A 23499-nucleotide genomic window follows, 5' to 3' on the forward strand; every position below is an offset into this window, starting at 1 on the left:
TGGGAACTGCTCATTGGTGATGGTTACCAGTGGGGCTGTAAACGACTTTCCATGACACGCTCCTAATTCCAGATGCTCACAGAAGATAACACATTTTCTTTTAATTTTGAAATTTCATGTTTTTAAGGGTAGATATGTATCAATGAATGGAAAAGTCAGAGGGAATAGATTTATATTCTTCTGAATAAGTAATAATTTAGGAAAGAATGATAGGAAGTTCAAACAGGTACTAAAAAACCCTGAGCCTTATATAGCCATACTTTTCATTGCCTGACCAATTTTTTTTTTTTAAACCCAAATATTCACCATTAGACCTGTCAGCAAGCTATTGGGCGCTTGCTAGGGGCCCATCTCAAGAAGCTGTCCTGCATCAGGCAACTATTATATGCCCTCAAATGGCTTACATGGTCCTCAGGGTGTGACAGTTGCTCCACCATTTCTTACTACTCTGCCCTGCTCATGGAACTCCAGCCAAAATGACCTTATGTCTCTTTCTTATATAAGCTGTTGGGTCACAAGAATATTTACAATTACTATCCCCTGGCCTGTAAAAATCTGTGCCTAAATCTCATAAATGACTCCTTTTTGGGGTACCTGGGTGGCTCAGTTGTTAAGCATTTCCCTTCGGCTCAGGTCATGATCCCAGGGTCCTGGGATCGAGCCCCACATCAGGCATCCTGCTCCGTGGGAAGCCTGCTTCTCCCTCTCCCACTCCCCCTGCTTGTGTTCCCTCTCTTGCTGTGTCTCTCTCTCTGTCAAATAAATAAATAAAATCTTTAAAAAAAATGACTCCTTTTTAATATTCAGGTCAACTTGAGTGTCCACTTCTTAGAAAGACTCTCTTGGGCCACCTAGTCTAAAGAAGCCCCCCTCATCTCTCTGCTTTATTTTTTTCACTGCAATTATCTCTAGCTGACACAGCCTTGTTTTTAAAAAATATGTTTGTATATTATTTTTCTCCATCCACTGGAATATTGCTCTACAAGGAGGCCCTTGCCCACTTGGCACAACACAGCTTCCCCAGCATATGGAAGCATGCTTGGACATGGTGGATGTTGTATAAATGTTTGTTGGATGATTAAGCACAAAACCTTGGGTATCTTTTGCTTCTCTGTCTTATATAATCATTCATGATATTCTATACCCTCCTTACCAAGACTACTTCTACCTCGATCACCTTTGTTCTGTATCAGCATAATTAGTCTCCCTCCTACCAGTTTTGCCCTTCTCAAAGGACACAGGAGACCATACTCTCACAGGCAGGTACCTTGTCTTATTCATCTTTGTGTCTTTGCACCAAAGATCATCATGTTTGGCACATAATAAGTATACTGTGAATGAATATTTTTACATAACATTTGATAGTAATAATACAATATATCATAGTGCCCTAGTGAAATTTATAGAAATAATCTTTAGCTATTCATTTCTGTCTAAGGGCATTGTCTATATGGTCAAATCATATCAGCTAATCAAGCTACTTTATAAGTTCAAGTTTTGTACTAAGTCAACAATTATCTGTTTAGACAAGTCTCTCTATAGTTTATAACATTAACAAACAGTAGAAGGCATTTCTGGGAGTAATATCACTTCTCTGGAGATATCCCCAATTAGGAAATACCCAGAGAACTTTATGATAACATTGCTCAAGAAAGTAAGCAATCTTATACAAGGCAACTGAGTCTATTTTAGAGCCCCATTTCCTTTTTAGGTTAGAAAGCTGCAATAGATAACCTGATTTAGTTGACATAATAAGGCTGATATATATAAGGCTGATACTGCAATTAATATTTTGTAAAGTCTGGCTTCTCATTCAAAGGTCTTGGATTACTAATGATGAACATGAAAGTATCAGATTCTTTTAAGTTTGTTAAGTTTCAATTTAATTTTAAAATGTGAATAAACAATAAGGGCAATCTTACAGTTGGGTAGTATGGTACAATGGGAAACAGATACCTGGTCATTGTGCTGGGTTTCTGGCATACAGTTCCTAAAACCCTTGGAATCCCTGGAGTGGTAAGTATCTTTTTATGCTAATGAGATGACTGGTACCTGGGGGTCCCTAGACAACTTCAGGGTGATATCTGGTTACCAGAAAGACCAAGGCATGATTAGAGAGTTGGAACTTTCAGCCCTACCCCCAGACACTGGGGAAGGGAACAGGGCCTAGAGACTGAATTCAATGACCAATAGCCAATGATTTAATTAATTGTGTCTATGTAATGGAATTTCCATGAAAATCTCTAAACCATGGGGTTCAGAGATCTTCCAGATTGGTGAACACGCCAAGGTGTTGGGAGGGTGGCATGCGTGGAGAGGTTATGAGAGCTCCATGTTAGCCTTTCCTTTACCTCAAGGACCTTACCCTATGCATCTCTTCCACTTGGCTGTTCTTGAGTTGTATCTTTTATAATAAATTGATAATAGTAAGCAAAACACTTTCCTGAATTCTGGGAGTCATTCTAGTGAATTATTGAACCTGAGGTGCGGGAGGGTTATGGGAACCCCCAGATGTGTAGTCAGCCTGGCAGAAGTGTGTGTAGCCTGGCATCTGAAGTCAGGGGTTGGGAGAGTGTCTTGTGGGACTGTCCACCTGTCGGGGGGGGTGTGTGTGCTAATTCCAGGTAGTTAGCATCAGAATTCTATTGAATGGTTGAACACGAAGTTAGGTGAATCTTGGTTCTTTAACCTACTATATTTCTTTTTTTTCTTTGAGATTTTATTTATTTATTTGAGAGAGTAGAGAGAGAGTGAGCAAGAGAGCACAAGCAGAGGGAGCAGCAGGAGGAGAGGGAGAAGCAGTCTCCCCGTTGAGCAGGGAGCCTGACTCGGGGCTCAATCCTAGGAAGCTCGATCCCAGGACCCTGGGATCATGACCTCAGCTGAAGGCAGATGCTTAACTAACTGAGCCACCCAGGCACCCCTCAACTACTATATTCTTAACATTGAACAAGTTTCCTTTTTTTTTTTAAGATTTTATTTATTTATTTGACAGAGAGAGAGACAGCGAGAGAAGGAACACAAGCAGCGGGAGTGGGAGAGGGAGAAGCAGGCCTCCCGCCGAGCAGGGAGCCCGATGTGGGGCTCAATCCCAGGACCCTGGGATCATGACCTGAGCTGAAGGCAGACGCTTAATGACTGAGCCACCCAGGCGCCCCCATTGATCAAGTTTCTTAAGCCCAATCTTACTTCATCATTTATGAAATAGGATATTATAATACCTATGTAGGATTAAATAAGGCAATATTTATAGAGTGCTTAGAGCAGCACCTAGCATATAGCAAGTCTCAATAATTATCAGCTATTAATTAGAAGGACTGAAGTGACTTTAGTGTTCTGTGATCCATTAATCCAACGGGGTTTAATCATTCTCAGATAGTCCAACCAATCACATGGAAGGCATCTATAAGCACTGAAGAAGTCTGAATGCTTAGAAGTAAAGAGTGGTAGCAGAAGAGTAAATGACCCTCAGAAAATCATCTGAGAGAAAAGAATTTCTACTAAACGAGAGGAGAGATTGGAAGATAAGGAAAATGATGTGATTCAAGAGCATGTCTCAGGGCGCCTGGGTGGCTCAGTTGGTTAAGCGACTGCCTTCGGCTCAGGTCATGTTCCTGGAGTCCCAGGATCGAGTCCCACATCGGGCTCCCTGCTCAGTGGAGAGTCTGCTTCTCCCTCTGACCCTCTTCCCTCTCATGCTCTCTGTCTCTCATTCTCTCTCAAATAAATAAATAAAATCTTAAAAAAAAAAAAAAAGACCATGTCTCTTAGAACAAAAGATGGGGAAGGCAGAGAAATGGAAACATGATGTTTCAAATCTTCAGTTTAGAAGCCAGTGGCAGTTCAGGGAATCTCTGATATAATTTCTGAACACATTAGTGGCTTCAGTGCCTTTTAATAAGATGAACTTACAGATATATTAGAGTGGCCTTGGCCGTGTGGTTGGTTTTAATAAGGGCTTCGATTTGGTTTTAGCCAAAGCAGAAGTTGGTTAGTTTTTTCTCATTAAAAAAATACACTCGTTGGCATTTTCCTGAATGACTATTATCTCATGTCAAAAGCATATATGCTGAACTCATGCGGGAAACATCTATGCTGCGCTTTGCCTCTTTTGTCCTCTTATGGAAAGATTACACTGAAGGAAAACTGTTAAAATGGGAAGAAGAAATCAACTTATATTTAGCATTAAATACAGATCCAAGATTAATAACAGGCTGATTTTTTCTGCTTCCCTGAGACACACACTGCAAGTCCGAGAAATATGGCTCTGTTATATCTGTCTTTAGAAAGAGTCACCAGGGAATCCAAAAAAGCCACTGTTAGAAGTAATTTGTTGGCTTCCTGACACATCGGGCTCATTATCGTGATCTACGTACCAGCCTTTGGTACTATTTGCAATTTTCAGGGAGGTCATTAATGAAAGCTAAGAAAAAGAATGACTATGAAATCAGTCTTGGAGTTTATTTCACACATTCTCGATCCTAAGGTCATTCAGTGAGTGTTTGGTGTTTGAATGTAGAGAAATCATAAAGCAGCCAGACCAGATAAGTGAAGGGCAGCTTGGGTCGTCAACCCCAAAATATACTTGACTCTCCAAATTGCTAATGTGGTGATTATTGCCCATGGCTGTAGACATGTTACTTCAAAAGAGTCTTCAAGGAGAGATGTAAATTGAACTCACAGGTAATAAGGAAGAATTCTGTAATTCAAGATAAAGTTTTACCAGTTTTCAAAGCGAATTCCCGAAACCAAGCAGAGATAAATCAATATAGTAATGAAAGAAAGCACCTAATTAAAAAAAAACCGAATAAATTTTTTCCCCCTTAAGTTAGAGTTGTCCAAACACAAGTATATGATGATTTTGTAGTTTAAAATGCTCCTTGTTCTGGCTAGAATGCAGGGCTAGAGAGGGGAAGTAGTTCAGGAGCGGGGAGTTTTAGTCTTGGGGACTTAGCCCGTGGGGACTCTAGCAGCTTGTGTCCACAAAGGAGGACTCCAATTCTATATGAGGCTTGCTACCTGACCAGTGCAGTAGCTTCGGTCTGTTTCCAGCCAGCTGGAAAGAACAACACGGACGTGCCCACAGAGAGCATTTCCCATGTCGAAGAACAGCCAGGCTACCACTGTCTTTTTTATATCCTTTTCCTGAATGCTCAAAATTGCTGAAAACATTTGGGTGTGTATTTGGCATGTGCAGAGTAATCAGATCTTACAAAGACAGGGAGCCTTGAGAGATCAGCTACATTTGCAAATTCGGGACAGTCTTCACAGATAGATGAGAGACACGCTATTTCCCTTTTTTTTCATTTTGCCACAATTAGGTTGAAGAAGGGAATTAGGGGGTTCACTTTACATTGCACTCTATCATTGTACCATGGGTATTGATCATTTTTATGGACCTATTAAACAGGCTAGAATGGGTTTCCACAGTCACCTGCTACAGCCTGCTGCCTTCAGGCAGATGACATTTGGTTCCTCTGTGTAGCTTAAATTTGACTGACTTCATACTGAAAAGCCCCATCTGAACACGCTCCACTATTACATCAATTCAGCGGGACCGGGACAGGCCCAAAGGTGATGAAGATTACAGATATCCTAACATCATTTCTGGAACCATATATTCTACCAAGACTACAAGGATCTGAGACAGGAAGAGAACAATTAAGGGACTAAGGTGTGTTGGAGGTATCCATAGCTGAAAACTGCTATCAAAAAGCAGCAGGCTTCTGGGAAAGAACTTTCTTTTTAGCTTGGAGGCCAGAAATACGTTGGCAGTGCCACTGGAATTGGAACAAAGCCAATTTTTTTTAAAAGATTTTATTTATTTAATTGACAGAGAGAGAGACAGAGAGAGAGGGAACACAAGCAGGGGGAGTGGGAGAGGGAGAAGCAGGCTTCCCGCCGAGCAGGGAGCCCGATGCGGGGCTCGATCCCAGGACCCTGGGTTCATGACCTCAGCCGAAGGCAGTCGCTTAACCAACTGAGCCACCCAGGCGCCCCAGAACAAAGCCAATTTTTAATTGGTTTTAAAATCTCGAATGGAACATTCCTGCAGTCATCCATGAACTGACCTCATCCTGTAGAAGCTGAGTGAATCTTGGCCAACCATCTGCCTTGTGAATTGTTCTGTTTGGGCCCCTTATAGGACAGAAAGTACTTGTGCAATAGTTTTACATGAGGTTAACAAAGTCCTTCAGGGTGTCTCTGGAGCAGAGAATTCAAAAAGAGAAAACAGTCTCCAGAGAGAAAAATCAAATGCCTTCACTGATATGCCTTGGGGCTGGGTGAACCTGCAAGGCTGGGAGTTAACTACCTTCTCTCCTCCTAGCACAGTGGTTTCCAAAAAGGACTAAAACCTATTCTTACAGAAGACAGGCAGCTGGACAAACAGACTGCATTAGTACTTCAAGATAGGCTTAACTCAGAATTTTACTAGATTCACCACTGTAGCTCCAGGGCTTCACACACAGCCACATCTCCGTAAGGTTTGGTTGAATGAACGGTGACCCTTTCGAAACGTGCCTACACTGAAATTAACTCAGCGGCAGAGAGTGTGCGGGGAGCCCACCTTTTCTCCCATCCCCAGGACAGTGCTCCACCCTACACAGCAAGGATGGAACGAAGGATTCTTCTCAACAGTGCCCAGGGATGAGCAGACACTTTCTCCAAGTCCTTCTTAAGTCCACCCTGTGATTATCACAGGGCACAGGGGGAAAGGAGGAAACGAAGAAGACTAATCGGCAATTCCTGACACCGCAAATGAAACGGAAAACCGGCTGTTGATGAAGATAGTCTAGACAAGCTCATAAATAAAAACATACTTCCTCAGACGGGAAGTAGTTGAAATAAGTAAGCCTCACCGAGAACTTTCAACATTTGGGTTTGAATGACTGCCAAAGAAATGGGAAGAAAAAATGAGCAAGAAAACCAAATGTAACTTTTATACAATAACAACAACAACAACAACAACAACAGCTTTTATATCTAGGGTTTTCTTTTTTTTTTCCCCAAAAGAAGAACATTCTATTTTTAAAAAATAGGCTATATTCTTCAAAAATGTTAATGTCCTACAAGACAAAGAAAGCCTGAGGAGCTGTTCTAGATGGGAGGACACTAGAGTGACAGGACAGCTCATTGGTGCTGTGAAGGACAATCTTAGGTCAACTGATACAACTAGAATACAATCAGCGCATTAGGTGAAGCACTGTATGAATGTTCGGCTTAATAAAGAATAGCCTTATTCTTAGGAAATCCACACTGAAATATTTAGGGGTAAAGGGCTATGAGGTATGCAATTTCCTTAAAAAATTAATTAATTAATTTGAAAATTGAGATATAATTGGGTTGGTTTTCAATTTTACAGTAGACTTTTAAATATATTACTGGGAGATGCCAGGTCTTAAGTCTGGAATGCTGTAAGGCATCATCATTAAAATGTATAATTTCAGGCTGGTCCTCAGGGGGTGGAATCCCTCTGAAGCCGCAACAGCCAGAGAGCCGCAGGGAAGTGGTATTCACTCAGGGGCCGCCTACAGGTACCCATGCAGAAAGTAAGCCACACTTGTAATCATTCTTTTTTTTTTTTTTTTTTTAAAGATTTTATTTATTTATTTGACAGAGAGAGTGAGAGAGCACAAGCAGGGGGAACAGTAGAGGGAGAGGGAGAAGCAGGCTCCCCGCCAAGCAGGGAGCCCGATGCGGGGCTCGATCCCAGGACCCTGAGATCATGACCCGAGCCGAAGGCAGACGCTTAACCATTTGAGCCACCCAGGCGCCCCACTTGTAATCATTCTTGAAGCATGATGACTGGTAAGCTTTATCAGGGCTAATACACTGCTGTACACTCCAGTTGATCGAGAGCTTAAAAGGACTATCGCTCATATTGTCGAGCCAAAAGGGGCTTTTATACTTACTGAAATCAATGCTTCCCTAATTCAGGACACTGGTGAGCCATACATTTCAGTATAACTTAATTTGATACAAGTGGACATTCTAGAGCCAGACCGTCTGGCTCAAACTCCCAGCTCCACCACTTTCTACATGTATGACTTTCAGAAACTTACTTCACGGCTCTTTGCCTCAGTTTCCTCATTTGTAAAGTGGGGATTAAAAAAAAATACTTACCTCATAATATTATGGTGAGGATTAAATGAGCCGACACTTTTAAAACACAAAAGTGCCTGGCCCACAGTAAATATTCCAGGAATGTTATCTTTTTAATATTGATTAAATATTGCAATAGAGGAGACAGAAGAAAAAAAGATGTAGTGCCATAAATCCATATCTAGGACTTCGATATTCACCTATAACACAGAAGGGCTTTCGGGCAAATCTCAGTCTTCCTTGCCATCCTCTATACCGACAACAGCAACCTGCAGACCAGATTCGAATGATGAACTCCAAACCAAAGACGACAATCATCACGAACTCCTAAAATATGAAATAAGACATTTTAGAGAGAGGCATTACGGAGCAAACCACAGAAAGAAGCTCCTGGGGATTTCTGGACACTCAGGCACTTCATCTAAAATACAGTTGTTAGTGCACCGAGTTAACATCCCCTCTTCTTCAAAGCAAACTAACCCTGGGGACACACGTGAACCTCACATTGTCTGCATTTCCCATCATGGAATGCTAGTCCTATTCAAGTCCCTAACACTGTACGAATTTAGAAGTCAGTTTTAATACTAAATGTGCAGGCTGAATTACAGCTCTGCCTTGTTTGGAATATACAGTGTAACTGACTTCAGCCACCCGGTAAAACATGTGAAGTATTTGAAACGAAGGAGGCGACCCTGAAAAGACAGCTTTACACTTTTACAAAAAACAGACTTTCTTTTTGCTGCAAGAAGGGATATAATCCTTATGTCCTTAAGAATTGTTCTTAGAGAAAAAGAAGTCAACATGTGGAAGTATACTGAGTTCTTTTGTTATGGTGTCAAAATCTTCTTATAAGACAGGAAGTTTCAAAAGAATTATTGTGTGTGTGACACATGGATTCTTTGCCTGAAATGAGACCCTGAATCTTCCAGATCTGAAGCTTGTTAATTCTTATGCTGTCTTTTGGTGAGAGATACCCAGAATATAACACCTGCTCCAGCGAAATGACTGAGATTATTTAGGAATAGCAGTGAATGAACCCTGGGGGAAGGCCAACTCATGTGGCTCACTAAGTAGCAGGTCACAGAATGAGAAACCAAATGGAATTTGTAAGAATAAAGCATCTCTGCGGCAAGCGTGTCATAGTCACCTTGTTGTCCCTTTAGAGGGACAGGCACTGAGTTTATCGAAATTTATTTTACTTTAAAAAAATAATTCCCTTTCTGGTCTTTAAACAAGGGTCGACTTAGCATTTATAATGCATAACAATGTGTGTTAATTGATTTTTATCATAATTAATTAATTATAAAAGGGATACATGGTCTTTATCAAAACATTCAAGCATCACAGAAATATAGAGCATAGAAAGTAAAGATCCTAATCTCCTACCCCACAGCCCAAGATAAAAACTGTTATCAAATTTAGAAAAATGGCATTTTTGTTGCAAGTTTCAGGCAAATGTCTCTCTCTTCAGTTAGTACATGTGATAATATGTTGCACTTTTGCAGAGCCCAATGGAGATAGATCATTCTATCCTGTTATTTTGCACTAAGTAACCCACAAATATTTCTCATGATGAAAAATAAATCTCCAATGTCATCGCTGCTTACTTATAGGGACTTAAAACTACCTATGGAATAAAGCCCCAAAGATGACTTTATGCCCAGACAACCAAAACTATGGTCAACATAAACTCATTAATGATGTGAGGGTTTCGTTTTATTTTGGCTTTGCTTTGCTTTTGAGTCTCTATCTAGGTAGTTGAGTCTATTGATTCATTAAGGTGGCCAAAGTTGCCAGACCACCTGTATTCAATCCAGCACGCCTTTCCACACAGAGAAAACATGGCCTCAGATGCCCATGTAGCTGCCTGTGTCCAATCTAGTTTCATGGCAGGTCCACTTTTTTATTCCTGCCTCTAACTCCTACTTGTGCCAAGAAGTTCAGCATGCCACTGGTGAGAGGTCTTATTCTAAGGGACACCCAAGAGCTTGAGCAACTAGGCACATCGTACAATGGTTTTTCTTCTTCATAGGAACAGATGACACCAATCGATGCATGGCCATTATTCTGAAGTAAAGCAGGCCACCCACCACTGTACCATTTCTATATTGCACTGAGGCAGGATAGATTACACCTACAAATTCTTTACTCGGGGCCCCTTGCTCAGGAATATTGCTTGCTGCCTTATTTTTTCCTTAAGCATTAGGGGGAAATATCCTTCATTTCCAAATAAAGCAAGAGGAAGTTGTAATTGGATTTTACCACAGGGTCACAATTTCTGCCTTGGGGGAAGTATACTAGGGTCAGAATTCTCTCCTTACTAGAACATTACTTGGTGTTCTCTACAAAGGCTAAAACAATTTTTTAAAGATTTATTTATTTATTTGAGAAAGAGACAGTGTGCACGCACAAGCAGGGCGAGGGGCAAGGGGAGCAGGAGAGAATCTCAAGCAGACTCCCTTGCTGAGCGTGGAGCCTGCTGCAGAATTGGTCGCACCACCTTGAGATCACGACCCTGAGATCATGACCTCAGCAGAAACCAAGAGTTGGACACTTAACCAACTGAGCCACCCAGGCGTGCCTAAGGGATAAAATTTCTAATCCTTGGGTAAGCAGCAATGGAGATGAGAACTCAGCAGATGACTATGGGACATTTCGTTCAGGCCTGGAGCTGCAGGCTGTGGGGGATGTGATAGGGAACAAAAGTATGAAAACCACTTTGACCAAATTCTGTCTATTGGTTCCTAAAATGTCCACTTTATTTCAGTTATAAGGAACACAATGCCACGGAGTCAGAGAAGGGAGAGCACCCCAAATCTGACAGGTAAGGAATAGATTCGTCACCATGCCGTGTATTAGATCTCTAGAACTTATTCATCTCGCATGACTAAAACTTTGTATCCTTTGACCAACATCTCCCCTTTCCCCCATCCCTCCAGTTCCTGGCAATCACCATTCTACTCTCTTCTTTTATGAGTTTGACTTTCCTAGATTCCACATATAAGTGAGATGACACAGTATTTGTCTTTCTGTGTGTGATTTACTTTACTTAGCATGATATCCTCCAAGTTCATCCATGTTATTGCAAGAGGTAGGGTTTCTTTTTTTTTAAAGGCTGAATAATATTCCATCGTATATGTATGTACCACATTTCCTTTATCCATCTGTCCACTGATGGACACTTAGATTGTTTCCATATCATGGCTATTGTGAATAATGCTGCAATGAATATGGGAATGCAGGTATCTCTTCAAGATCCTGACTTCATTTCCTCTGAATATATATATATATATATGCCCAGAAGTGGGCTTGCTGGATCATATGGTAGTTCTATATTTAATTTTTGGAGGACCCTCCATACTGTTTTTCCCATAGTGGCTGCACCAATTTACATTCCCACCAACAAGGTATAGGGTTCCATTTTCTCCCCATCTTTGCCAATACTTGCTATCTTTTGTCTATTTGATAATAGCCGTTCTTACAGCTGTTAAGTAATAGCTCATTGTGGTTTTAATCATCAGCATTTCCCAGACAATTAGTGATGTCGAATGCCTTTTCATATACCTCTTGGCCATTTTCATGTTTTCTTTTGAGAAATATCTATTCAGGTCCATTGCCCATTTTTTAGATCAGGTTATTTGGGGTTTTGGGTGTTTTTTTTTGTTTTTGTTTTTTCCTATCCAGTTATGGAAGTTCCTTATATATTTGGATATTAACTCCTTATCAGATGTTTGGTGTGCAAATGTTTCCTCCCATTCTGGAGGCTATCTCTGCACTCTATTGATGATTTCCTTTGCTATACAAAAGCTTTTTAGTTTGATGCAATCCTACCTATTTTTGCTTTTGTTGTCTGCGATTTGAGGGTAGTGTCCGAAAAGTCATTGCACAGACCAATGTCAAGAAGCTCTTTTTCTATGTTTTCTTCTAGCAGTTTTATAGTTTCAGGCCTTACATTTAAGTCTTCATTAATTTTGAGTTGATTTTTATGTATGGTGTGAGAAAAGGGTCCAATTTCATTCTTCTGCATGTGAATATCCAGTTTTCCCACTCCTGGTAAAAACTCTCAGCAAGTTAGGAATAAAGGTTTATTATCTCAATTTGATAAAGAGCATCTACAAAAAAACCTACAGCTAATGTCATACTTAATGGTGGAAGACTGAATGCTTTCCCCTAAAATCAAGAACAAGGCAAGATGTTAGTTTCATCTCTCTTATTCAACATAGTTAAATAATACAGTCACTGCAGTAAGGTAAGTAAAAGAAATAAAAGGCATACACATTGGAAAGACAGACATAAAACAGTCTCTATTTGCAGATGACATGATTGTCTCCAGAGAAAATTGCAAGGCATCTTCAAAAAAAAAAAAATGCTTAGAACTAATAAGTGAGTTCAGTAGGGTTGCAAGATTTAAGATCAACATACAAAAATCAATCATATTTCTGTATACTAACAATGAGGATGTGGAAACCAAAATTAAAAGCACAATATTATTTATAACCATTCCAAAGAAAATAAAATATTTAGCTATGCACTTAATAAAACAGGTAGAGGATATGCATGCTGGAAATTACAAACTTTTGATGACAGAAATCAGAAAAGACCTAAATAAGTGGAAATACCATGTTCATGAATTAGAAGACTCAACATAATGAAGATATCAACTTTGTATAAGCTGATCTATAGGTTAATGAAATTTTTATCAAAATCCCAGCAAGCTTAATTGCTGGCTTCCTTGCTTTATTTTAGAGAAAGAGAGAGAGTGTGTGTGTGCATGCGAGTGGGGGGAGACACAGAGGGGGAGGGACAAGGAGAGAGAATCTGAAGCAGACTCCCTGCTGAGCACAGAGCCCCATGTGGGGCTCCATTTCAGGACCTTGACATCATGACCTGAGCTGATGAATAAGCAAGCATGTGAAAAGATATTCAACATCATTAGCCATATGGGAAACACAAATTAAAACCACGTGAGATAACACTGCACACCTATCAGAATGGCAAAAATAAAAAATTGTATCCACACAAAATGGCGGGGAGAATGCAGAGAAACTGGATCACTCATGCATTACTGGTACAGTACAAATTGTTTCTAGAAGAAAACAATTTGATAGTTTCCTATAAAATTAAACATGTAGTTACTATAAGACTCAGCAACTGTACTCTTGGGCATTCGTGCCAGAGAAATAAAAAACTTATGTTTATACAAAAACTGGTACATGAATGTTCACAGTGGATTTATTCGTAATGACCCAAACCTGAAAACAGTTCAGATGTCCACACCATGTGAATGGTTAGTCAAGCTGTGGTACATCCACACCATGGACTACAACTCAACAATAAAGATAAATGAACTATGATACACATAGCAACTTGGATGAATCTCTAGGGAATTATCTGAGTACATAACGTTTTTGAAATGAAAAATATTTAGAAATGCAGAGATTACTGGTTGTGAGAAGTCAGGGATTGGGGGAGAGGTGGAAAGGAGGACGTGAGTATATACTTATTCAAGGGCAACTTGACAGATCCTTGTGGTTGGTGATGGAATTGTTTGATGTCTTGACTTTGGTCTTGACATGACCCTCTACATACATGTGATAAAATTATAGAACTGAATACTCACATACAAATACATACATACCCACATACAAATACCCCGAGGAAAACTGGGAAAATCTGAATAAGATCTGTGGATTGTATCAATATTATTATCCTGCTTGTGATACTATAGTTTTCCGAAATTTTATCATTTGGGGAAACTAGGTAAAGTGTATGTAGGATATCTCTGTCTTATTTCTTACAACTGAATGTGAATCAACAATTACTTAAAAAAATTTTTTTTCAATGGAAAAAAAAGCCATCACCCATCATCTAACCAATGGGTAGACACAGAAGAGGAAATGTGTTCCTCTTCAAATTGAGATACTAGATAGGATCTTACTGTTTTGGTTTAATGGTACTCTCTAAATGACCCTTTGGACGGAGTCTCCTTATTTTATTTTCAAATGACTTAAAAATACAAACATCTATTATGCTCAGTTGAAATGATTTAGATTAGGGGTGGGTCTTCTGATCTTTGTTGGACCAGCCATGTGACAGGTTCTGGTGCCTTTGCTACTATACCTCAGGATAAATCAGTTCATTTTCTCTCACTTGTTCTTAATTGCAATAAAATGTCCATTATTTACTCAAATTACTGCTGAAGACATTAGCGAATAATTATTGGAGTACTTGACCTAGTTGGAGGGAAGCCGTCATGTAAAGCTGGTGTTATTAACAACGGTTCCGTCCTTCTTTACTGAAGCTTCTAAAAGCTTGGCTTTGACAGCTCTCTATAGAACAAAAGGCAATGTTTATGATTTTTATCAACTGTCTTGAAGAAGTTATAGTATTTCCTCATTTTTACTCACAGAATTTTGGTAAAACACAGAATATCTTTCCTATTCTTCTTAAAGACTAAGCAAATGCATATAGAAATTAAGAAACCCAACAGGCTGTGGTAGAGCTAGTCCAAGGTTCTATCTAGAATATTTACTGAGAACATTAACCTAGCACTAACAATCTTTTCTAGAGAGTAAGGAAGAATCTTTCTGTCTCCCACCAGAGAACTGTGATGGTATTTCATTAATATAGATGACTGCTGTCCAATTCAATATTTAAATTCTGTTCTTGCAGCTACTTTATTTTTGAGTTACTCAAAATGGTTTTGGGTACAGACTGATTGATTTTTTTTTTTTTTTTACAAATTCACAATGCCTAACAGCTCATGTTCTAATTGTTTTCTCATTAATTAATAGCACTGTTCATTAAAACACTGTGACCTTTGTCTAATCTACAAGCTGTCTGCTGTGACCATTAGTTTTTTCTGGTTTTATGCCATCAGATGGCATTTTTGTGAAGATGAAATGCCAACATTATAAACCCCATGACATTTGCACCAATTCTTGAAGAGCTGTGGCTAATTAGACATACAAAATTGGAATTACTGCCTTTATTCAGAATATCAACATAATCAATTTCTAGCTATTTTTGCTCCTTTGTGTGTATGTGTGTGTGTGTGTGTGTGTGTGTGTGTGTGTGTGTGTACTTCAAGTAACATAGGGCTAGCAGGCCAGCATGCCTCCTCGCATAATCCCTGGAGGGAAAGGATCTGTGACGTAAACTAAGTCATAAATTTTTAAAGAAAGGCATCAGTCAGAAGGGCTGCAGTTATAATTCTTTGTAATTTGGAAAATTCCACTAGCATAATACATATTAAGGGAATGAAATTAAGATCTAGAGATCGTTCCACATTTAAATCAGAATGTGGAAATAAATACACAAAAGCAAGTCATCTTTTGGATGTTTGTCTCTTCCTAGAACAGAAAAGACCCTAAACACAAGCTTACTGACTATTACTTAGCGGCCATTACATGCGTCTGTCGTCAATCTAACTTCTTTTCACATTTCTTCTTACTTTTTAGGGTGGCACATTAACTATTAGTGTATTTTGGAAGAGAATTAGAGAGAATGAATGTATCTTCCAATGGGACTGATTTGACTTGGAGTTGAAGACATGTCAATACCTTCAGGAGTACACTTGCATCTAGGGAGAGGAGTGATGAGAACATGACAGAACTTTACTAAGTTGCTTAGTAGGTGCTGAGTGGGGGTGCACAGAGAAAGTGGACATTGCCCTAGAAGTAGGGTTAGGGATGGGGAGATCAGAACAAGGTGTGAAGGGCCATCGATGCTTCCTGCCTCAATCACCTCCAGTGATTGAGATGGTTTTGAAAGCAAATATCTGGGGCTGGCCTTTTTGCCTGGGAGGCTTAGGAAGATACTGAAAGATGAATCCTTTTCAGGAGCACAAGGAAAACTCAGTGCCTCCTAAGGTCTTCCCTTTTCTGGTTGGTTGATTCCTGAAACTTGTCTAGCAATAATTTATCTTTTCAAGTTTTTCATACTTGTTAAAATGCAAATCTCCCTCTGAAAAGTAATTCATTAACCACATTTATATGCAATGTTCATTTTTTAAAAAGCTCTGTATCTCTCTGCCAAATAAAAAAAGAGATCTTATTTTATTTCATTTTATTTTATTTTTTAGATTTTATTTTATTTTTTTTTAAGTAATCTCTGCACTCAACACGGGGTTCAAACTGATGACCTTGAAATCAAGAGTCACATGCTCCACCGACTGAGCCAACTGGGTGCCCCTGCAATGTTCGTTTGTCCCAGAGGATTTTCAGTAGGGCTTATGGAAGGGAGTAGTTTGAAATTGTCTCATCCCAAATGACTGATTTATACTTTATTACCAAAGAAGACCAGGGGCAGGTTTGTATCAGGTGTTGAGGCCACAGGTTGAGAACATATAGGCCAGGGATAGGAAGCGGGTGCCCCCTCGCTGGGGAGAAGAGCAGAGGAAGAGAGGACAAGAGCGAGGAACAGAGGACATTCCTCATTTCCCCCCAGTGCAGCCTCGCAATGGTCCTATGCACCCTCGTTGCTAGGTGAGATGCCATGATGAGGATGTCTTCTCTCTTGTAGTGACTTCAGATACTTTGGTATAGGTTGGTTGCTGTCAAGTGCTAGAATACCTGCCTGGTATGAGGGAGCCATCCAGGTGACCCCTTCTGTGTTTGTGTTTTGGGTTCTTAAAGTCACATGTACATCAGGGCAAAGCTTGGACTAGGCATTCTGCTCCACCTGCCACGTTGTGGGTTGGGGAATTCTGTCCTTGGTACAGAGCCCTAGTGGTGCTCTCTGCTGAGGTGCCCAAGTTGGCAGTAGGGCTTCCCTCACATTCTTCCCTTCTCTCCCTTGGGAACAGAAAGCAGGCTCACTGAGTTCTTTTTTGGTTTCCCACCCCAAACCAAATTAAACCTTACTGGGTTTGAGATTTATATATGGGTGTGTCTACCTGCAGCCACATGTGTATGTAGCCTGGATCAGAACTAAACCTCTGAATCATGCAAGCTAGAAAAATTGAAAACAGTTTGCTGCACCTTGAACTGAACCCAGATAATCATTCTGCTACGGTTTCCCCCCCCAAAAAATCACAAATGAACCTGTTAAAATTGGAACTGAAGCTAAAAGCTCTGAATCTGATCAAAACGGGAACACCAAGAAAGTCTCCAAAATGAATGAAATCAAACCAAGTTTTCATTTGATCTGAATTGCTGATTTGTCAATTTCCCATTATCTTATAGGCTTTTCTTTCTCTTGGGAACTGTATGAGCTTGCCCCCAAACAACATAAGTAACAATTTATTCCCTGCACCCTCCCCCTGCCTAAGTAACAATTTAAAATTAACATTGCTACCAGAAATAAAATTAGCCCATTCTATTGGTTTTATAATATGAAAATATGCAAAGGCAATGGGTTTTTCTTATAAAAATTTAAAACACTTATAAAAATATAAATAAAATTCCCTAAAACAAACAAGTAATATATTTCAGTAAAAAGATATCCCTGGCCTTAAGAAATTGGTACCTATCAGCCAAGTTGATCATAGAGCAAATCTTATCTTTTCCTGTTGGTGAAATTTGTCTTGCAGGTTGTGGTGAACACCTGTGACAAGACAAGTGTTAGGATAGTTGTAATGGACTGAATGTTTGCGTCCTTCCAAAATTCAGATGCTGAAGCCTCAGCCCCCAATGTGATGGTATTTGGAGATAGGCCCTTGGGAAGTAATTAGGTTTAGATTAAGTCATGAAGGTGGTGCTCTGTGATGGGGATTAGTGTCCTTATAAGAAAAGGAAGAAAGACAGAGCTGCTCACAGGCTCCCGCACTCCTCGCCCCACCCCATTATGGGGACACAGCGAGAAGGCAGTTGTCTGCAAGCCAGGAAGAGGGCCTTCACTGGGGAGTAAAGTCAATCATCACCTTGATCTTGGACTCATAGCTTCCAGAACTGTGAGACAGAAACATTTGTTGCTTAAGCCTCCCAGTCTACGCATTTTGTTGTAACAGCCCAAGCAGACTGAGACGAATGGCTTTTGTGCTACCAAGAGGCTGAGAGTCTGGTCAGGACTGGGCGTGTTCTTGGAGAACCTTCAGAACTTTTTACTTTTCTTACTTGGGAGTTATATTCCTGCCCTTAACAGCTACCCTTGTTTGGACCAAAGAAAGTGCTCTGGTACTGAGAAGTCCCTTGATTTTTCAGAAAATCTGCACCTTCCCTCTTCTTTTAGGATATTTTCATCATTTAGTATAACTAACTGTTCTGCAATATTTTTTTTTAAGATTTATTTATTTATTTGACAGAGAAAGACACAGCAAGAGAGGGAACACAAGCAGGGGGAGTGGGAGAGGGAGAAGCAGGCTCCCCATGGAGCAGGGAGGCTGATGCGGGGCTCCATCCCAGGACCCCGGGATCATGACCTGAGCCGAAGGCAGGCGCCCAACAACTGAGCCACCCAGGCGCCCCTGTTCTGCAATATTTCTTTCATTTATCGGTTTTCTGCTTTTCATGAATTCCCTTTACAAATATATACTGAATACCATCACCATGCAGGATATAGAGATGGGCAATGTGTCTCTCACCCTTGAGTTTATAATCTGTTTGGGACGATGAGACATGCACACTAGAGAACTCACAAACTGATGTGCAGTAAGTGCTCTCTGAGTGGCGGTCCCTTGAGAAAGTCCTCACTCATTGTGGCAAGTTCTCTATGTAAGCAGGCCCTCACTAAATGTTTGTTGAAGCTTCCTTCAGTTCAAAACTTCAGGTTCAGGGTCCTGGGATCGAGCCCCGCATCAGGCTCCCTGCTCTGTGGGAGGCCTGCTTTTCCCTCTCCCACTCCCCCCGCTTGTGTTCCCTCTCTCTCTATCTCTCTCTGTCAAATAAATAAATAACATTAAAAAAAAAAAGAAAACAAAAAAAAAAAACCACTTCAGGTTCAGCAGAAACTAATTAGCATGCTGCTTTATCAATTCATTAAGATCAACATTCTGCGAAAGGGCTAGCTAAAAGTAGAAAAATTAGAATAAATTAATTGGCCTATGATTTTTTTTCTAACCTGCCTATTCAGCACTATTACACTAATTGCAATTGGAGAGTGAATGGTTTCTCACTGCAAGACGTCTTGGGTCAGTGTGTGCCTATTTTGATTAATCGAAGCTACAGAAGAGTAACCGTAATTACCTAATTTCACTCCTACGATTTATAACACTGAACAATTTTGTTTTCATTTGGGGTCACCTGATGATATCTCTTTCTTTTTACTGTCTTACTACAATGATAGGATTTTTTGACATTGGTTAATTAAGAAAGGTTCTTTTTTTTAAAAAAATATTTTTATTATCATCAAGAACAAAATAGACCAGAAGTAACCATATGTACTCCAATGTTTTTAAGCAGGTTTTGCTTATAGAATATCAGTATCACTCTACCTAGCAGATATTCTGACTAAAGTAAGGACTACGGGGGCCATTATGAACTCAAATGCCACCTTAGCCACTTGGTCCAGCCAAGCGCTCTAGGATTTTATTAAATTCCTGACAAAGGGTATCATTGATCTTATTAAGACAGGATTACATCATGAATTGGCAGTGACCTAAAACTTAAACATACATAAGAAAATAGCTGCCATTGTAACCCAGATTCCTGGTAAGAGCACTAACATAGCTTAGGAAGGACAGAACAATGCACTTTTATGACAATGACTTCAAGTAAGGAGTTTGTACTCAAACTTCCTCAAAAATCCTTCGATAGTTTTTTGAAACCAATTCTAACTACCCTTTGCCTGGTAAACTGAAGTTGACCAGACTATCTCTGGTCAATAAAGATAAGAAAGGTTCTCAAGACAGGCTGGGAAAAGACAAAGACAGCGAGGGACGGTTTGTTCCCTTTACCTGAGTATATTTCAGGTGGAACCCTCAAACATTTTGGGTTTTGGAGAAAGTGGAACTTGAGGAAGGAGCCAAAGGGGCTCCTGAGACAGCCAGTGTTTTATTTACTCAGTAACGAGGAAGGCAGAGGCTGTGGGGACGGAAGGTGGAGCTCCGAGGACCTCAACTGTTGAGGTATCCAGGGGGGAAAACACTGCTTGTGGGTAGACTGGGAAAACAGTAGGCATAATCTGGAAGAAACAGAAACCTTTGGGACCATGGCTTTCAGAGCAGGAAGGTAATGGGCAGGGTGATGGTAGAGTCACACAATCACAAATCAGTTCCTATCTTGTTTTCTTTCCATGTCACCAAGCTATTAGGCTGTGCTGCAGACCTCCATATGCTACTGGGAGAAATCCCCACGCTCTCTTGGGTCATCTAACCCACCTTTCTTCTAGGCCTCCTGATAGAACAGGAGTTATTTTATTTTATTTTTACTTTTTAAAGAGAGAGACAGAAAGTGTGAGCAGTGGTGGGTGAGGGGCAGAGGTAGAAAGAGAGAGAGAATCTTAAGCAGATTCCACACCCAGCATGGAGCCCGATGCAGGGCTCGATCCCATGACCCTGAGATCACGACCTAAGCAGAAATCAAGAGTTGGATGCTTAACCAACCGAGCCCTTGAACAGGAGGTATTTTGATTTAAAATAGTCTTGGTTTCCTCCTCCCCTACACATAATTATTTTCTCTTATAAGCATCAGAATGCATTTTGTTACCTAACATGCACATTTCCCCCATTACCACAGTACGTGTTACTGGTGTTAGTGTACTCTGTGGTAACAAGAACAATATCCTTTGGTGAGTATTAAGAGGTAGGAAAACACACACCTTACTCTGTACATACTGCACACCCACTAGCACACACACACTTGTATGTGCACTTGCACAAAAGCTTTCAGAATTGATATCGGGATTCAGTCAACCAAGCTCACATACAGGAAAAGGAGAGACAAAAATCTAAGAATGAAAATCTATAGGAAACCCTAATAAAAAAACATCCCACCACAAACAGAAAATGCATATCAGGTCTCAGTGCAATCTCTGATAAATGTAAAATGTTAACTATCCCCAAAGTATGTAAATCAGTGGCACTGTAACAATATTCTTTTAATAACACTTTCTAAATTGGAGGAAAATTTGAAGTTTTCTGACCTTTCGAACACTTAGATCGTAAAGAAAAATCAAATATATGCAAAATCACTTATTTTATTTTATTTATTTTATTTTTTAAATTTTATTTATTTTTGATAGAGAGAAAGAGCACAAGCAGGGGGAGCGGCAGGCAGAGGGAGAGGGAGAAGCAGACTCCCTGCTGAGCAGAGAGCCCGATGTGGGGCTCGATCCCAGGACCCTGGGATCATGACCCAGGCCAAAGGCAGACGCTTAACGACTGAGCCACCCAGGTACCCCGATCACTTATCTTAAAAGCTTCAGTTTTATTAATCATGGGAATCTTCATGGGAATCTTTCATTCTTCATGAAATCTGTCATGATTCGGGGATATTTATTTGTGTTTCTATTTGTTTCTAGTTCTCCATCAAGATCATTCAAGACTAGTCGTGCTATAAATCAAGTGTACTCTTAAATTGAGTAAGATGAAGGGCTTATTCACTGATAAACTGGAACAAATTTAATGAGCTCCGCTGCCAGTTGTTCATCTGAACCATTAAACAATAGATTGAGAATGAGTATGTCTTCTACACCTACTGGCTTAAGAAAAAACTGAGATGGGGATAAAATGAGAAAGCTATTTGGGAAATTCCAAGTATTTTAGAACACCAATTTTTAGGATCCTTAAGCATAAGACATAGCACATGGCAAATATTTATCAATTTGATTTAATGGTGAGTTATCCTGACAGCTAAATCCAAGGAGTATTGGAGGTGTCCCTTGTTTCTATCATCACCTATTTCTGTTTTGTGTTATTCACCACGCCATGTCCTGATCTTAATTTTTCTTTTTTTTTTTAAGAATTTATTTATTTGTCAGAGAGAGAGAGAGAGAGCACAAGCAGGGGGAGTGGCAGGCAGAGGGAGAAGCAGACTCCCTGCTGAGCAAGGAGTCCAGTGTGGGACTCGATCCCAGGATCCAGGAATCATGACCTGAGCCGAAGGCAGATACTTAACCAACAGAGCCACCCAGGTGCCCCTAATTTGTTTTTCTGAAGTTTCTCTCCTGGAGGGAAAATGATTTCTCTTGCTACATCTAGCCTTTATCTCCGAGATGGTTCCTATTGTCCATAAACCATTACTCTTATTTGCCCGTAACAGTATTCAAAATGTAATTTCTGCCGTGTCTTCTCACCTCATCAACATATCTTAATTAATACATCACCGACTTCTTGTCACCCATTATGCACACCTGCCAAACAACCTCTGATCGGCGATGGCCTCCTTCTGAGGGATGAATAGACATCACTTGGATTGATTTGGAAAATTACTTAGGGGAGGAGGGAACTGATCTGTCACAGTCATTTGAAACCCTCCTCTGCTCTCCTGCTCTTTTATTTGGTTGTAGACTTATTCTTACCTGGCAACACGACACTGGATTTGGAGACCATGGGAGTAGTATAATGATATATGAGAGGACTGATGCACAATTTTAGCTAATAAAGCATGCCGCACACAATTCGTGACCAAAGTGGTGGAGATACAGACCCACACTTGACTTTACAGGACATTAACAACAAGTGGGCTCTGAGCAAAGATAACTGTCTATTCAGAAGGAAGGCTCTGCCCCAGAAAAGAACGCATTGGAGAAAGTGCGCTCCTCACCATTTCCGAATCAGCATGGAATGCCTGAATAGATGGAAAGTGATACAGCCGTGTCAGGTTGACCTTTTGTAGAATCCAGACAAAAGAAGTCGTGGAGCAAGGTGTGCTGAGAGTAAATTTGCTCAGAGTGAGGGGCGTGGGGAGGCGTTGGGCTGAAGGGAAGAGGAAAAAGCAACCCGCAGAGGTGGATGCTCCTGTGGAAGCAAGGAGGGCTCTGGGATATTTTCTCGGCTGAAAGGGAAACGTCTCTCTCCTCTCTCTTGTCTGTGTCTCCCTTTATCATCCTTGCTTGCCTTCCAGGCTGGTCCATGAGGCCTCTTCAGAGGAAACGCTGTCAGGCCCACCGCAAGGTAGCCTGACTGCAGAGCTGTGCGCATCTTGTCAGGGCCGAAGCCCAAACAGTCGCTCTGCAGGTGTGCTTGGGGGGGGGAGCGGGGAGACTTCCTTGCTGTTCCCCTACCTCTCAGCCCCATATCTTGACAGGAAGGGAATAGAACTGTATTAAGGCAAGGATTTCAAACCCCCCCGCCCCGCCACCAATTAAGAGTATCTAAGAGTCACCGAACGTAGTTTTCAAAGACTAGCTTTTTACATCTAAAATTAGCTATCTTATCGGAGAGTATAAATGGTTTATACTCCTGAAAGTTTTTTTTTTTTTACAATTTCTTCCATTATTTTATTCTGTATGTCTGCATAGTAAATGCAGGCTCAGTGGAATCTTATCTTTTTAAAGAACACAAATACAATTCATTCC

General features: G+C 40.5%; 1 protein-coding gene across 3 annotated transcripts in view; it reads right to left on the minus strand.

Annotated features, from left to right (window-relative positions):
- The window catches only part of KCNQ5 (potassium voltage-gated channel subfamily Q member 5), a 498060-nt gene that overhangs the window by 123608 nt on the left and 350953 nt on the right, over positions 1-23499 (minus strand). For all 3 annotated transcript variants that reach the window (XM_027603133.2, XM_027603132.2, XM_027603134.2), the window contains one exon: positions 8304-8430. In XM_027603133.2, the coding sequence (XP_027458934.1) occupies positions 8304-8430 (127 nt within the window). The remainder of the gene's footprint in view (positions 1-8303; positions 8431-23499) is intronic.

This window comes from Zalophus californianus, chromosome 7 (assembly GCF_009762305.2).
Source record: "Zalophus californianus isolate mZalCal1 chromosome 7, mZalCal1.pri.v2, whole genome shotgun sequence".
Classification (NCBI taxonomy): domain Eukaryota; kingdom Metazoa; phylum Chordata; class Mammalia; order Carnivora; family Otariidae; genus Zalophus; species Zalophus californianus.